The sequence below is a fragment of the Dicentrarchus labrax genome, unplaced genomic scaffold (assembly GCF_905237075.1).
Source record: "Dicentrarchus labrax unplaced genomic scaffold, dlabrax2021, whole genome shotgun sequence".
In the NCBI taxonomy this organism is placed as follows: domain Eukaryota; kingdom Metazoa; phylum Chordata; class Actinopteri; family Moronidae; genus Dicentrarchus; species Dicentrarchus labrax.
Window position 1 is genome coordinate 7,275,362 of NW_026136702.1, and position 16,605 is coordinate 7,291,966.

The 16,605-nt window shown below is 40.4% G+C and overlaps 2 protein-coding genes across 4 annotated transcripts in view; both read right to left on the reverse strand.

Annotated features, from left to right (window-relative positions):
* Window positions 1–7,639, reverse strand: part of pde10a (phosphodiesterase 10A) — a 57,732-nt gene extending 50,093 nt beyond the window's left edge. The window contains exons 1-2 of one of the 2 annotated variants that reach the window (XM_051425776.1): window positions 6,541–7,637; window positions 6,265–6,438 (exon numbers count right to left, since the gene is read on the reverse strand). In XM_051425776.1, the coding sequence (XP_051281736.1) occupies window positions 6,265–6,334 (70 nt within the window). In that variant the 5' untranslated portion in view covers window positions 6,335–6,438; window positions 6,541–7,637. Of the gene's footprint in view, window positions 1–6,264 lie in introns of both variants that reach the window. The other variant, XM_051425785.1, reaches the window with a different exon arrangement.
* Window positions 7,640–12,181: 4,542 nt separating this feature from the next.
* tbxtb (T-box transcription factor Tb) lies at window positions 12,182–16,464 on the reverse strand. 2 transcript variants are annotated; one of them, XM_051377392.1, is made up of 8 exons: window positions 15,666–16,464; window positions 15,258–15,522; window positions 14,945–15,079; window positions 14,678–14,739; window positions 14,528–14,586; window positions 14,241–14,417; window positions 13,757–13,889; window positions 12,182–13,080 (listed from the first exon to the last, which is right to left on the reverse strand). In XM_051377392.1, exons 1-8 carry the CDS (start codon window positions 15,869–15,871, stop codon window positions 12,810–12,812), a joined length of 1,308 nt encoding a protein of 435 aa, XP_051233352.1. In that variant the 5' UTR covers window positions 15,872–16,464; the 3' UTR covers window positions 12,182–12,809. The 2 variants fall into 2 exon arrangements, with proteins under 2 accessions (XP_051233352.1, XP_051233343.1); XM_051377383.1 differs by having other exon boundaries at window positions 14,528–14,589.
* Window positions 16,465–16,605: the final 141 nt, after the last annotated feature.

Here is a 16,605-nt window from a genome sequence, read left to right on the forward strand (position 1 = left end):
GTATTTTTTAATCTTTTATTTTTGTTCAATTCCATTCAGTATTAACAGAATCTACGTGGAGAAAAAACAGTGACTGTTGAAAGAATAATACAGAGCAAATTAAATATATAGCTGACTTTATTGATAATTTGTATTAGTTGATATACACCAATGTTGTGCCTTAGAAAATAAATGCTTTAAAAAAGAGAAAATGACAAGAGTTTCATATTGAGCTCAAAGAATATGGGGAGTGGCTGATGGGACGGACGGTAACTGGCTGCCTGCAGCACTCATCAGAAGCCAAACAAAGTCAGTATGAATCATAGGTGAGAAATATGGGTGCTGACGTACAGGCCTGTCAATCTCTCTCAACTGCAGACATCAGAACAGGCCAAGACGGCCAAGCAGCCAGATGTCAGCTCTGCCTGTTTACTGATAACATATGGACACAATCCACTCATGAACTGAACACACTAACACACACACACACACACACACTCTCTCTCTCTCTCTCTCTCTCTCTCTCTCTCTCTCTCTAGTCGTGTAAGGGACACACGCTTCAATTTGAAACTGTAGCACAAAATTCATGCTCAGTATTTCAAGAGCTTTATATTTTTTGTCTGATCTATTGTATTTTATAATCCACTTGTACTAATTGTAATACGATTTGTTCTGCACTGTAGTTAACTTAAAATTGTGAAATTGAAAATCAATAACTTTCAGTGTAATGTCTCGACAATGATTTCACTTAAACAATAAAATTTAATTCTTTTTCTTTTTCTACCCTCTGCTACTTCACAAAATACTTTGATATGGAAAGCTCTTTTGATATCAGAGGATCATATAAATCTATAATTTTACTAATAATACTACTAGGTGCTGGCTGACTGCTCCAAAGTGAATTTCTATGACACCACTCCCTGCATTTCATCTTTATACTTTAGCCCCACCTAGTGTCTGGCTGTCTGTCTGAGGACACTGATAGAGGTGTCTAGTAACTATTGTCAAAGTAAAGAGAGGCCAAAGGTCAGCATTGTTTTAAAAAACGTAACAAATATGATGAAATAAATACATTTTAGATTCTTTCCTTATGCAAAGTGTGCACTTTTGTGACCTGCAATATACATTACGACCACTAAGTGGTATTCTTGCACAAGTTGTTCCAAACAGTCTGCAGCCACGGCCGTCATAGAATGAAGTTGCTGTGCAACATTGTCCTCAGAGAAGAACATGGATAAGAATATTAATGAGGATATATGAGTGTTTGAATGTGTGTGAGGTTGCATGTGGTTAAGTGCTCTGTGGCGTCACGAGAGCCCTGCGAGCCTCGGCTGCACTTCCACGGTTTTTCAGCGTCACAGACACAAAGCCAAGCTAAAGAGACACACATGGTGCACCGCTGGAGAGCCAAGCTGCCTTATGACGCTGGGCTGCTCCTCAGTTTAATCTATGAGGACAAACCAATCCACAAGATCTGGAACTATTCTCTCAACAGTCTGAATTCAAGATGAAAGAGGAACTCTAACTGGCCTTGACCGCGCTGATCTCCTGTCTCATAGGAACAGGGTTTTTTTGTTCCTGGGAGTGGAAGCCATTTTGTAATGTTCCTCTTGACATATTGTTAATGAGGTGTGAGCACCGTCATTGTTACAGTAGAGAGGATGTATGGAAACTATTTGCTCTAAAGGCTCTGATGCGGAAAAACAAAGATGACATAGTCAAGTTGTTATTCTGCCATCCACCACATAAAACTCTCTTTTTTAGAAAAGATTGTGATGGTTTTATTGACCTATCAATAAAGCAGCATGTAAAGCATAATTTTGATTAATATTTTATGGCTATACTTGAGCTTTATGGACTTCTTGTTTTTGTTGAAACACATCCAATGTAATATAAAAAATCCTTAAAGCTGCACTAATGAATATTTTTATATTAACAATGGATCAAATTATTTGTAATGTGAAAGGGGTCACTTGATTGAGAATTATCACCCAACTCAGTTCCCCTACAGCTCTGTGAAGCATTTTAGCATCTTTCAGCTCATTGTTTTGAATTTACCGCTTCGGTTCACTCTCACCAGAGTTGCTCTCATCAGGCAGCTGTTTTTAGCCAATACAAAAGTTCTGATGAAGATGAAGTTAGCGACCAGCTGGTGAAGAAAGTGAAGCATTTAGCAGCTAAAGAGCCTGAGACCAAAACAGAGCTAAAAGGGAGTGAATATATGACTTAAAGTCATTGGGTTGCCAAAAACATGATTCCAAATTAATTCTAATGTTTAGTATTGTCCCTGACATAAGATTTTCCTAGTTGACAGTGGACTCCACCTTAACTCATCGTGTGCCTGGTCCTTCAGTGGTGCCTGGCAGGGGGCACAGGCTGTGTCGGGTCCCGGTGTCAGCCAGTATGCATTGCCCTACTCTGGCTAAGCTTCCAGCCCCACCCCCCGGCAGTCCAAAGCTTTAGGTGTAAACAAACCTCTCCCAGTACTTAAAGCTCAGTCAGTCTGTCCAGGTACAGACAGCTGATAGGAAGCTCCCGTTTGATGCTATTTTTGTTTTTTTTTGCACTACTAAAAAGTGCATTGACTAAGACTGTTCTCATCGACTAACAGAAGGAAAGTTCCCCAAACTTTATACGATATGTGTTTGCTGTTGTTCCACTGCACCCACTAATGCTGGATTCAATTTAGTTTTAGTTTAATTGAGAACAAATCTAGAAGTAACCTCTTAAATCTTTTTATTCTTATTTGTAGGATGGCTTCATTTTAGAAAAACTACAAGTGGAAATCTCTATATTTATTCATGTTTCCATTAGTGTGCATAAAAGCAGGACATCCAGTCTATATTTTATATACACTAATAATAAACTTCATAGCTCCACTTCACCAGAAACAATGGGAAGAAAACACTTAAATTTAGCAATATATTCATACATCCATGTCTAGCTTTGCACTGGTATCTTACTGTAATGGAAGATGGTCATTAGCACAGCTGAATGCCGTTGACCAGCTGTGGTGGTGGTTGGTGGGTGTGGGGCTGGAGGGGGCACCCAGGAGTGGCCCTGTAATCGACAGGTCCAGGCTGCACACCAAGAGGCAAGACAAAAAACGCTTTGTGGTCCTGATATGAATCTCAATGCGCCCGTTTCTACGCCTCCCCTCCTGGCCTCACCGTGGATATCTCAGCGGACAAAAACGATCTCCATGAGAAAATACAAGCTCAAGCACTCTGAGGCGAGAGTGAATGGAACAGCGACAGTAACAGCACCATAGTGACTGATGCTAGTTTTCAGATTCTGTTCATGATGCACATGGTCTGTATTGTATTTGTCTGCTTTTTGTAACAGCAGCCGTTTAGATCGGAGAAACGATTGTCTCGCAAAACTTTAATTTTATTTCAACATGGTTTTGTTTAAAGCATTTATCTGACTCAATGCAGTTGAGAGCCAGAGCCACTAGATGATAGTTTGGGGTATTAAGCTCTGTATTTCTTATTTTTTACATGTGATAACAGATGCTCTAAAGATACGCAAAAGATTAAGCACTACTGTCCTTTTTAAAAAAAACTTATAGGATTTTGTAATGTAAGAAGAATGTATTGCTGCCATTGTGCATCAAAGCATGCAGGATGGCTAAATCTTGAGTGGGAGGGGTTCAGTGGGTGTGTACCCCCTAAGTAGTCACAGATGCCAGGCGCAGTCGGGGAAGGAAGCGCCCGGCTCTCCTTCCGTGTTAGCCAAGGGAAACTCTGGTTTGGGCGTGGGCCCAAAAAGATACAGAGCCAAAGACTGTGATACAAACAGGTCACATCTTCAGTGCAAACAAACAAGTCTGCAGGCCCGAGGAAGCCACAGTGTTGACGGTAAGTTCTGCACTACATCTATGAGTTTATGTTGAGGTCTTAAAGGGTCAGTTCACTCAAGTTACAAAAAACATCCCTCCAGTGGCATCTAGCCACGCGGAAACATGTTATTTTATTCTAAGATGTCCTTTCGCGATATTTCTTCCTCAGCCCTAATGCAATGGAGGTGAATTTGTTTAATGGAGTAATTTGTTTGTGGTGCTTGCAGCACTAAAACATTACATACATAAATCAGCAGCAATATGTTGGCACCTGGATAGCTCACCTGGTAGAGCTGATCCCTACTTCAGATGCTCAGTGTTCAAATCTGACCTGTTTCTAAAGATAATCTACAGACCTCACTGTTAACAGTATTTATTGAACTACTTTCTACCAAAAAATTGTCTTTATGAAAACTGTTGTTCTATGGACATTAGACATTGTTTCTGGAAAGACATGCAGCTGACGTATATCAACAAACCTGGGCAAATAAAAGCACAACCATTTGCATGCCTTGGTATTACTAGAGGTAAAGTTTAATAGAGGAAAATAATTTGTATAATTTTGGAATTTGAATGAACTGATCCTTTTAAGAGTTGTCTTTCCGAGAGGTCATGTGGCACAAAAAAAGAGTAGATTCCGAAAGTTTCAGAGGTAAGATGAATCTGATTTAGTCTTTGAAAAGAGAAAAGTAGAAGACAAACAGAGATGCCGATTCCATTGCTACAGCACTATTCATGCAAGCAGGCACGACTCTCTGCTTGAAGGTGATGCTGTTCTTGGCCTTGAACTTACAACTCGTGTCATGTGTTTGCCAGCATAATAGCAGACACACTTCCGATGGAGGTGTTTCAAAAGCTGCGTCTTGTAAAAGAGGAATGTTTGAATTTCAAACTAAAGGATGAGCTGAAGCAGCATTTTCAACCACACAGGTTACAGATCACAGGCTGTGGTGTAAAATAACTGTCCTCCACTCAGTTCAGGATCCATATTCATTGAGGAGCCAATCAGTGGCCGGGCTGTTGAATCCTCAGAAGGTGATAGGTAGCTGGCTTGTTAGTATCATGGGTGGATTACTGAACAGGTCAGTTACAGGTGGAGTGTCCCTGGACCAGAGCATCTGTATGAAGTGACTGTTAACATTTCTTGTTGCAAAAGTTAGTCAAAGGACCACAAAGACACTCAAGATGACTACAACGAGACACAAAATGACTCCAAAGAGGAGCAAAACAACCACAAAGACACGTAAAACAACTACAAAGAGATCAAAAACAACCACAAAGAGACACAAGATGTCAGCAAAGAGACACAAAACAACCACAAAGAGACATACAATAACTACAAAGAGATTTAAAACAACTACAAAACACAAGATGGCAACAAAGAGATCTAAAACAACCACAAAGAGACACAAGGTGACTACAAAATGACACAAAACAACTAGAAAGAAAGACCCAAGATGATAACAAAGAGACACACATAAAAAAAGACCAAAAGGGCACAATGTTACTACAAAGAGACACAAACAGTTTTGCGTCTCTTGCAGTTTTGGTTGAATATGTGGGAGGTCTGGGGACCTTTTGCATGTCTGTGTCCATTGTCTCACAATCTGTCCATGACGGTAGACTATTTGGAATTACAAATAGCGTCATTATTACACCGAATAAACAATGTAGGAATTCGTAGTGTACAGTTCATTATTTCTAAGACCCGGGGCTTTATGTTTGAGGCTCAACACATTTCTTCTCATTTTACAAATGAGAGTTACCACCAGTGGCGTACACAGACTTTTTGAAGGGCACTGCGGAAAGAAAAAATAGGGCACATAGCGCTTCCTCACCACTGTATAAGGCACTTTAGCACACGTTTTGGCTCCCAAGAGGGCACTTTAGCATGCGACTGCCTGGGAAATAGTGATCGAGGTAAACCATCTTTATACTTTAACTTCGTATAGTGCAGTTTCTGAATACTACCAACCAAGTTCCCCCATCCTCTGTAACTCTGATGCCACAGTTTGTATCTCCTGTATTTCCTCCTGTAGCTGAAAATGAAAATCTGTTCTGCCACCAGAGCTAATGTCACACACAAATGTGACTCCACTGGGAACTGATTATAAAAAAGTAATCCGCAGCAACACACCAGATTGTTTTCTAGGGATAAAAAATACTTATTTGAGCAGAGAAGTGATTTCATGGCAATATGGTCATGTGACTGTACAGGTTTAACACTATATGGATTCATAGAGTTTATACAGCAGCTATAGTGGCTGTACATCCAGAGGGGTTGAACAAGTCTTGGTGCCCCTGACTTTATAATAAACCTGTGATTCCTACTCTGAAATGCTCTGTGGGAATATCAGAAGATAAAGAGATTAATCAAGCATCACATTCCGGCACTCTGGCAACACTTCAACTTTCAGACTGTCCTTTCTGACCACGGGTCCTACCTTGGTCGCTGCATCCTGCAGGCGGAGATTCCTCCTCCTGGTCGTCAGGACTTTTCCGTTTCTTCGACATTTGCTTCTCCCTATTCCAGTGATGGATCTACCCACCGCTGACTCGATATCTGCCGATAACGTGAGACACCTTCAACCAGCAGGATACACAACACATAAAACAGTCTGCGGGAGGCGAGAAGAGAAATGTGAATAAATCTCAGTCCCATTCATTCAGATCGCTTCTCTGAATGTCCTCTTTCCAGCGTGCTGTGTGCGCAAAGTTACCATGTGGTGGCCAGCCGAGCATCTGGAGACGCAGCGAGGCATGGAGCCGGTCTCCTCCTGATTCCCGCCGTAATCGGACAAGATGTGTCTCCGCGGACGGTCCGGGACTTATTTCTCTTGTCAAATGAGAAATATTTTGCAGCTGAAGTGATTTGTCGATCACGTGTGTCGCGGATTACGCTTGAACCCCGTTCAGATGGAAATTACGCACTCGAGGCAACTTGTTGATCTTAATAATAAAAGTGATTTTCGTCAGTCCGGATGTTTGGTGGGTTTTTTTTTTAGAGTAAATTTAGATCTTCAGTGTTGTATGAGGTGTTTAACTTGAATGGTGTCCCGGCGACGTCAGACAAGTCTAATCAGGAATGGATGACGCACAGCCGACACAACGGGAACTCTTGGGTATCTTGAAGGGTATAGGCCAATGTAAATGGAGATTATCTGGACGTGGTCTGCCCGCTCAAGTACACCAAAGCTTGTGTCTCTTTGGCAACATGTGAGCTGCGCACTAAGTTGCGGGTAGAAAATGCACCCCGGCAACATCTGTGAAGGAGGAGAGGATTCCTACCCGGCGTAAAACTGGAGACACTGTACTACAGAAGTAGTGTAGGGGGAGTGCGCGGTACAATACCTTCTCTTTCACAACACCATCAGTCCAGCGACGAGGAGAAAACACTCTGTTTGTCTGTGAAGCTTCTTGCGCAAAACCTCCAAATCCAAGTGCCAGAGTGACATAAATCGAACAAACACGCATTGTGTTATGAGGACCAGTCTCCGAGGAACAGCTTTGCTTTCACTTGAGTGCGCGGGATAGCCACAGAGCAACTTGAGAATAAGCTGTGAATAAATGCAGCAGGAGAGTGGCGGTGTTGCGCGTAGTATAGAGCAGGCGATGACGCCACCGGTCTGGCTTTTTACAAATTGCTTGATGGTAGTTTTCCCCTCCGGCCGACTCGTCTCTGAATGCCAAGAGTATAATAAAAAATAAAGAAAAAAAACCCTCTTTCACTAAAGCAACAGAGGAGTGTGCGTGCTTGGGGAGTTTTAGGAGCTTTCCAGTGGAATAAAAACTGCACAGACACTCTCAGATTATCACTGATCTACTTTCACACATTCAATTTTTGTTTGAGTCACAGATGGATGCCTGACACCAGTTGAGCAAAAAGCACCCCCCCTCCTCCTCCTCCCTCCCTCCTCCTCTCTTCATTCTCTCATATGCTGATTTATTTATTAACACTCCCGGGTCAGGGGATCATATTCCATTTACTACATCTGGTTTAAATTTCCAGTGCAGCACCTATACTGTTTCTCTCCAAAATGTGTCACTTGGTTGTCAGGGTAAAAAGGGCTTTTGAAATTAAAAAATTAAAAAGCTGAGAGTTTTTTTTTTTTTGTTGGGGTTTTTTTTTTTGTGCGTATATGCGCACATCCGCGGCGGGTTTCTTGCGAAGAGCTACAGTTGCATTCGTGCCAATGACGCTGGTATTTCGTGGTATTTTCTGAAGGCAAACACGCCTCCCTCTCCTCCCTCCCCCCCTCTCCTTCTCTCGCTCTCTCTCTCTCTCCAGCTCCCCCCCTCCCATCCCTCATTCACTGCAGCTACTGACGTCAAGACATGCTTGCGTCAATGCTCCCTGCTTTGACAGAGAGCTTTTTTTTTTTTCATTGGGATCATAATGAGATTATTAGGCTTAGAGAAATACCCTGCCTTCGTGGCTTTTTAGATATTTTTTTGATAGAAGTCCCATTATCCTTTCTTGCTTTAAATATTAGTCCTTATAATAAGAAAAAGGACATGTAATTAGCTCTTACGGCACATCACAAGGACAGAATCGTGCCACAATACAATGATGATGCCTTTTCCTTCGTTTTTCTATTACATTTGTAATACTTAATAACAAAAATGGCCATCAAGATCCTACATTTATTTATCTTTGAGTGCTTATGCACCTAAATCTGCACAAAAGGAGGTAAAGCAGATCCCTTTTTTGGGGTGTTATAACCAGACAGGTAATCCACCTCGTCTGTGTTGATTTATTTGACACTGATATGTATGCAATATCTCTGTACACTGACAAATAGCCACTGGGCACACACCATAGTACACATTTATTATGCATTTATTAACCATAAAGAGTGAGACGGTTTCCTCCTGTGGACTGACAGCCAGACATCAGCGAAGCAGTCAGTTGTGATTTAGCAGATTAGATGTCTGTTCCTTCCCGTCGGTCTGTGGTTGCTGCTTGTAGAAGTGGGAGGATGTCATGATGTCCTTATAGGCTGACCTTGATCTTCTGGGCTGAATGGGCTCTTGTGCTTGTTGACTTCACTCCACTTCACTCCAGCCATAATACCTTTCTATACACTTTCTCTGCAACTGCTCTGCGCTTTGTGTCACTGTGTCCTAATATTCAAATACCATATACTCTGCACATGTTAATGTTGTTCGTGTTGAAAACAATGCCTACTGTAGAGCTTAATTAAGTGCAAATACAAACCAAAGTAATTCAAAAGAGAGAAAAGGTCAACTAGAAATGAATGACATCTTGCATAAAATGACAGAAGTCAAATCAACAATGGTTGTTCTTTGCTTTGTGTCAAGTTGGGACTTCAAACAGGACTTGGATTGTTGCCCTGAGTTTGCGGGTAACACTTCAAGCTAACACGAATGTTGTTTTGCAATCTGATGAAAAGCACACATTTAAAATATGCTAGCTGTAGTTCCTGTTTGTTGAGTTGGGCTTTGAGTTCAATGTGAAAATCCAAACTACAGCAAACATCTTTAGCTAAATCCGATTCTGACTTCCTGACACACAGACGAGAGCTCCCATGTTACTCGTTCCTATCTGTCCATTAAGCTGTTTAAACATCAATATGACAGTATCCTCCTCATCCTCTTTACAATAAAGTCTACAAACAGGAAGATGTTATACCATAGCATGCCATCAGTTTGAATTACCTGTAAATAACTTACCTGTTTCACTTCTCTATAAACATACTGTACCTAATCATCACCAACTGCAGATCAGTGGCTGAACAGAAAACCTTTCTGAGTCACTTGAGGTCATATAAGGTCCACCATCAGCAACCCTATAGAGTGTTACATAAATATCTCCTACATGATGTCTTTCCTGAGTTTATCAGGAATTATCCATAATGCACAACTAATTACTTTGTGCATTTCATCCTGTTAACTATAAATATCTCTGTGGTACGCAAGGAAGATGCTTGTGAGGATACTGAGGAATATTCACATGTTTTATGAGCATGGAGAGAAAACAGTTTCAGTTGATGCAAAGATAGAAAGCTTGTCTGAATTAAGCCTTCATTGCAACATTTTGTCCCAAGCTGTGTACAGTTCCCGTTTAAGTCTTTTATGTGGTGGTGTTTATGTGTAATTGGTTGTGTTTAGAATTAAATGTCAACAGAGGCTAAAATCTAATTCATTTTCTGCTGCAACAGCATGGTTGGTGTAACTACTGCAGCCAAACTGTTGGAAGCTTCTCAACTCAAAGTGGTCCAGATGTGCAGTCCACTCTCAGTTAAAGATATCATATTAGAAAAAAGAAAAGGTAATCCCATTTTGAGTGTTTGAGTTGTTTGTCACAAACTATTCCAAGTTACTAGTTTTCTATTCAATGATGTAAAAATCTTCAAATGTCAATGAAAGGTTTCAGTTCAATAAGTCAAACATGAAAAACACACTGTACTATGTCCTAAGGTGATTTTAATGTCATGCCAGTACTAACAAGACTTAATATATGTTTCTCACGTAATTAAAAAAATGCATGTCTGGGCTTGCGCTATGACAGGAAGGTGCTAAAAAGCTTTGTGCACACTTAAAGGAGGATAGAACAGAGTGCAGTTCTGTAATTTAAATAAATAGTAAATAGTTTTACATATTAGAACTCTATTAATCATATTTATCATTGACTAAAGAATTCAAGTGGCAATCCTTTTGATATATTTTATTAACTTTATTGGAAATACTGTTTAAGATCCCAGTGTTTCAAGGAACACAAATATGTCTGGAATGTAATCAGCAGTATTTCACATGACATAAATCTCTCAAACTCAAATGGCATGGAGCCACTGCTGGTATTTTTTATTTCAAAGGAAAGCCACTTCAATATTCAAGCACAAGAAAGTGCAATTACTAACATCATACTCAACAAAAAAACAGCAGTTTCTATACATTTCTATATCATCATTTTATATAAATACATGCTATTACAAGGAATTATCCGGAATGATTTGGCACAAGCTCCACAAGGTGAGCCTCTGAGGCGCCTCTTTATATCATCATTTTATATGATCTTTGTTGTTCCCAGCCAAATAAATAAACCTGCTCTCTTCTTATCAACCCTTTGCACACATCTGCACCTTTGACCTTTGTCATTGTTCTGCACCAAAATTAATACACTTTTAAAAAAGAAAATAGAATTATGTTTTTTTTGAATGATAGTTTAAATTAATATGAAACAACTATAATCTTGCAGGCCAGATTATATTATATTTTTGACATCATGTCGTGGGCTGGAAGGAGGGGGATGGAGGGCCAAAAATGGCCCACGAGCCAGCACTTTGAGACCCCTGATGTAAACATTACAGACATAAAAGTGTGAATTAGATCTGAAGCTGTGAATTAGTGTGATTCAGCTTTACTTAACCAAGCAAACAAGCAGATACTAAATGCAGAGTGTGCTGCATTTAGTATCTGCTTGTTTGTTATGTATAACATAAGTTGTGTCACCAGGGAGGTGTGAATGGAAACAGGGTGAGAGGGCTGAAGCTCAGTGTTTATCTCTGGGGTTTCTCACTCTGATGTCCAAACACTGTCCGTACAGTTCCAATAGTGCCCCCCCAACTTTCTAGATGTACACGGATGTAATTCCTCACCAATGTGTGGAAAATACTCCTTCTGTACTAATTCTTCTCTCAAAAGGTGAGCAGGAGGATGAGCTGAGTTAGTAGACTATTTTATTGCATATTTCTAAGTTAGGTCAAAATACAGTAACAGGCTATGTTGAAATGGAAAAATAATTGAACCATGCAGCGTGTTGTTTTTGGGTAAGAAAAAGTTTTTATCACAAACAGCTGACTGAATGTTCATTACAGAGAGACAAAAACCAACAAGCAAGCACGAGAAGGCAGAAATTGGTATTTTGGGATGAGTTTTAGAGAATCTTTAAGTGTGGGCCTTTGATCGTCTAGAACTGCTAATGAGATTGGAATTAGATCACTGACCCAATTTTATGTCCCAAGGAACCAATAAGCACTCAAATGAAATTGTCCCTTATGTTGCTGGGCACCTCCATTAATCTAAAGCTGAAGGTCTCTGAACCTGACTTTGTGAACCATCAGTGTAGATGATAATTTAAAAAATGGCCACTGGAGGATAGTACACAGCCAGATACTGTATGTAAGGATGAAATAAATGGGCCAAAGATCTGGTTGTGCCCTATTTATCAGTGAATTAAATCATTTTTGGTAGTTTTGTGGAATTTCTCATTGTGGAGTCACAGTGACACTTCTTCTACTACACAGAAAGCAAAAAGGACATTGTGGCCAAGGTGGATGGATTTGTACAACTTAAACAGCAGCATAAAGAGCAGTGCAGTGTGAAATGAGCAACAGGAAATAAAGCACACTTAGGTTTTTAATGTCATGTAGATAGCCTCAAAAACAGCCATTTTAGAGATGTCAACATGATTTCTTAGTTATGTATTATCTGCATAGCAGAGTATTGACATGGAAGCCCCCTTTTCATTTTATTTTTAAAATAACATAATATCTCAAACGGCGTCATTGTGGTACAAAAAGCTTCTTTTATCTATTTACATGGTAAACCTCCATTAGTTTCTCATTTACACTATAAACAATGTTTAAAATCATTTAACGTTTTTCAACTATACATTTATTTTTGGCTTACTGCTGTGGATATCATGGAGTTATGCTTAATATAAGCAGGTTAAAATGGATTTTGGTTCACAAACATTACCATATATGTTTTTCCTGCTCTGTTGAACAAAAACATTTGATGAACTTGAAGAAAAAAACAACCCCAAAATCTTTTGTTAAAAACATTTGGAATTTCTAAATAATTCATTGATACCACACATTTTTAAAGGGTTGGTTCAAGAACTGAGAGTCTCTGTTGCTTCAATCATGAAGTGTATTGTGAAGATGTAATTTACGGTTGATTCTTCCTTTAAGGCACAGCAGATTAAACATCCTCTAGACAACATTTCATGGCCGTCTCTCTCTGATCAGAGGGATGGAGGTGTCACAGGAGTCCAGGCTGAAGGTAGCTGCCCGTGTGGGGAGGTGTCGTACTGAGCTGCGTCATGCACTTCTGTGGCTGTGCCGCTGTCGTACATGGGAGAGCCAGAGGAGGGCACTGTGACTGAGTGAGGCAGGCTGGGGTAGTGGCTGCTGGACCCTCGAAGGAACTGGGAGCTCAGGCCGTTGTTTATCCCCCCATTCTGGGACACAGGAGTCAGGGGCGAGTTACTTACAGACCACAGGCTGGTGTACTGACTGTAGAGAGACATGGATAGAAACTGTATTTTACTAATTTATTCTTAGGACGTTTTAGCTATTAGCTATTTACACCATAAATGATCACTTTAGATAGAGGACCTCAAGTCAATGCAGTGAAAATACACAAAAAACTAATCAGACAGTAGGTTAATTTCTGCTGCATTGTGGACCTTAACATCAAAAAATGAACTTTTGCCTTTGTAATGGTAACATTTTTAGACATCTTTTTCTATTTTACAAAGTCAACTCCTCATACTCCTTTAGCCTCAGTTTTTTGTTCTAATGGCAATCCTTTTAACACAACCAAAGAATGCTAAAAGCAGAAACGCTTAAAAACAAGACTTACACAAAACTAATGTACTCTAATAGTTCAGCAAATGTTGGATACATAACCAACTTTTATTTCATCTTTTAACTAAGACGTTTGTACTTCTGTATTTTTTTTTCTCACCATAATCACTGTTTGTATGTTCAACTTGAATTTCCTAATGGCTTGTTACACATAACTTTCTGTTCCTGTTCTGTTCAAAAAAGTTACCGCCATGCACAAGGTATGCCAGAACACCTAAATTAAAAGCATGCCATGTTTATTTTCAATTTTTATAATTGTTTCTGTCTAGATCATCTTCTTTATGTATGATGCTATTGTTGATGCAAGAGGAACGACACAAACCTAGTGTTGGTACCAGAGGTGGAATTGTGGGCCATGGGCATCATGCTGGGGTGTGTTGGCATCTGTAGACTGGACCAGTTATCGTGGCTTGAGAGCATCGACAGACAGGCAGCTGAGTTATCGGAGTAACTGACTACAACACAAACAGAAACACTGGGGTTTAGTAGGTAGACGGGTCACTAGGTTTTTAAATATATTTCTTTAACCTAAATCATGTGTTACTAAATCAGTTGTTTTCACAATATAATTCCAGACTTGTCTCTCTGATATCAGTATGACAGTTAAAGGTGTGAATATTCTCTCCATACATTCCTCATCTGAAGCCCAAGCATTTACAGCTCTGTGGCTCCACTCACACAAAAGCCAGAGGAATGCAAAACATTCCGCGCTCAGCAACATTTGTTTGAGTTTCTTGTTAATAGCCAGGGAGGAAGTGGTGTAATTCCTGGATGCATGAAGGTAAAGGTTGGAGGAGGACACTCACTGGGAGAGTTGGTCCGATGGCCGTATGGATTGGCGTAGGGGGCAGAGCGGTGGTTCCTCAGGGTGGAGTAGCGCTCACAGCCGTGGGACGGTGAGAGGGAGATGGGGCTCCCAAACTGGCTGTGAGGACTGGCGGGAGGGCAGAGAGGGCCTGTGCCTGGAATAAACCAACCACCTACTGGCTCCACAGATGAGAATAAACATGATGAAACCATATAAACACAATATAGCTTACAAAGTGTGAGATGAAATCAGATGAATAAATGAACAAAATAATATAATACTTACGTTGAGAGTAAGTCGACTGCTGGTTTTCACTGGGATCTTCTCTTATGTCTTTGTTATCGCTTCTGACAAAAGGAAATGATTGATGAAATACTTAATAATGGAAACTTTTACACATCTTAAAGACATCAATAAAACGTTCTGTATTCTTACCTATCCTTTGCATCTAGGAAGGCCTTGGCAAAAGGGTTGTACTTTATTTTAAGAGCAGTTATCTAAAATCCAAACAGAAACAACAAACAAATAATTAGGACTGTAGTTTGCCACCAATAATAATCATAACAGATAAACTAAATGCCGTGCGTAAAGTTCTGTGCGTAAATTACGCACACATTTTACGCGCATACAAGAAACAATATTGTTACGTTTTTTTCAGTAATATTAGATCAGATTTTAATTTTAAAATATTGTTTTGCCAACCTCTTCGTTTTGGTATGCCGTTACTGCAATGAACTGCGTCTCTGGGAAAGAGTGGCTGGTGATCATCCTCCTCGGGCCTCCAACCCGCACTATGTGGATGCGTGGCTCGTACTTGTGTAAAGAATTTAACATTATCTGAAAAACAACAGATGAAACACAAGACGATCATCACGAGTTGTAATTTCCACGTGTCTTATTTGGAAATTAAAGCATGGAAGTTAAAAAATAATATGGGACAGTCTGAACTGTTTTCATCTGAAGAAAAACCAAAGAAAGTACAGGATCCAACATCCCCTCCTCTCCTTATCCTTACCTGACCGCCGCCGTTGAGTTTATTGGTGAGTTTGACTTTACTAAAGGAGACGGGAGCTTTCATCCAGTGCGCCCCGAAGTTTGGAGAGTCCGGATGAATGTACACACAGCTGGGAGTCTGGGGTTCAGGTTTGCCACCGGGGACCCACTCCCCGTTCACATATTTCCACCTGTGGTTGTCCGCGGATACGAAGTCCAGCAGGACAGAATACATGGCGTTCGGGTCCAAACCAGACACGTTCACTTTCAGCACCGGAAACATGCGCCTTGATGAAAAGGAATGATAAAAAATAACTGTATTAATATGTGAAAGTGCTCTATCTATCTATCTATCTATCTATCTATCTATCTATCTATCTATCTATCTATCTATCTATCTATCTATCTATCTACCAGATACTGTTCTCACCTGCCGTTCTTTGTAACTATCATTTCATTCGTAAGTTCCTTAAATTTTTGCCAGAGCTCGTTCTCATCCAGGGACACTTTCAGTTCCTTCTCCGTGGGGTCGCCCTTCTCGCTGCCGGCCTGCAGCTCACTCTCCACCGCACTGAGGAGGTGGTCCACTCGGTACTGACTGACCTTCCGGGGACACTCGCCGGCGCCTGAGGCCATTCTGTCCAACAGCTCCAGGGCTGAATAGTTGTAATCACAGGTCTTACTGGGAAAAACAAACAAACAACTAAATCCGCACCAGAACCTCTTTCCTCTTCTCGTGTCTTCACAAAGACAAGCAGTTATCTCAGGTCCTCATGGACAGCTCCTGAATATATAGGCTGAAGAGGAGCTGGGTGTTTGGAGCAGAGATGGTTGGCTCATCTCCTCTTTGATCTTTGCGGGCTTGTCACCGATTGGCTGGAAGCGGCCATATCACTGAGGTCCACAGGATGACAGCGAATAAAGCAGTTTAACCCACTTTATTACATCAACCTGTAAATATTGACACTTAGATCAAAGCCACACCTGCAGAAACCAAACCACTCCAGGGTGACCAAGGCTGCTTCTCATTTTACTTTCTTTCTGATTTCTTAAGCTTGTTAGGAGAACTGTTCTCAATTTTTTTTTTTATGATAAAAACTTGTCAAAACTGCTTTAAATGTTGATACATTGGTATGACTGGGATAAAAAGTCAGTTTGGTCAGTTCAGGGCATTTCAAGAAACTTAGAGCCTTTTAGGTCCCAGGCTAACTCTGTGCCAGTTACGGGATTATATAATAACTTGTTCCAATATCATTAATGAATGAATTAATACATGAATGACACCAATTTACACTCAAGTGCAACAACCACACCCTTAATATTTTAATAAACAACTATTTAATTGTCACTTAATAAAACAAATCTTCATA

What these genes read in the sequence shown, in the direction of transcription:
- tbxtb (XM_051377383.1), bottom strand. Translation starts at nt 15,871, where the DNA reads ATGGCCTCAGGCGCCGGCGAGTGTCCCCGGAAGGTCAGTCAGTACCGA. An exon ending in ATAGTTACAAAGAACGGCAG is followed by an intron (nt 15,523 to 15,665) that starts GTGAGAACAGTA and finishes CTTTTCATCAAG; the next exon opens with GCGCATGTTTCCGGTGCTGA. An exon ending in TTCCTAGATGCAAAGGATAG is followed by an intron (nt 14,590 to 14,677) that starts GTAAGAATACAG and finishes TCCTTTTGTCAG; the next exon opens with AAGCGATAACAAAGACATAA.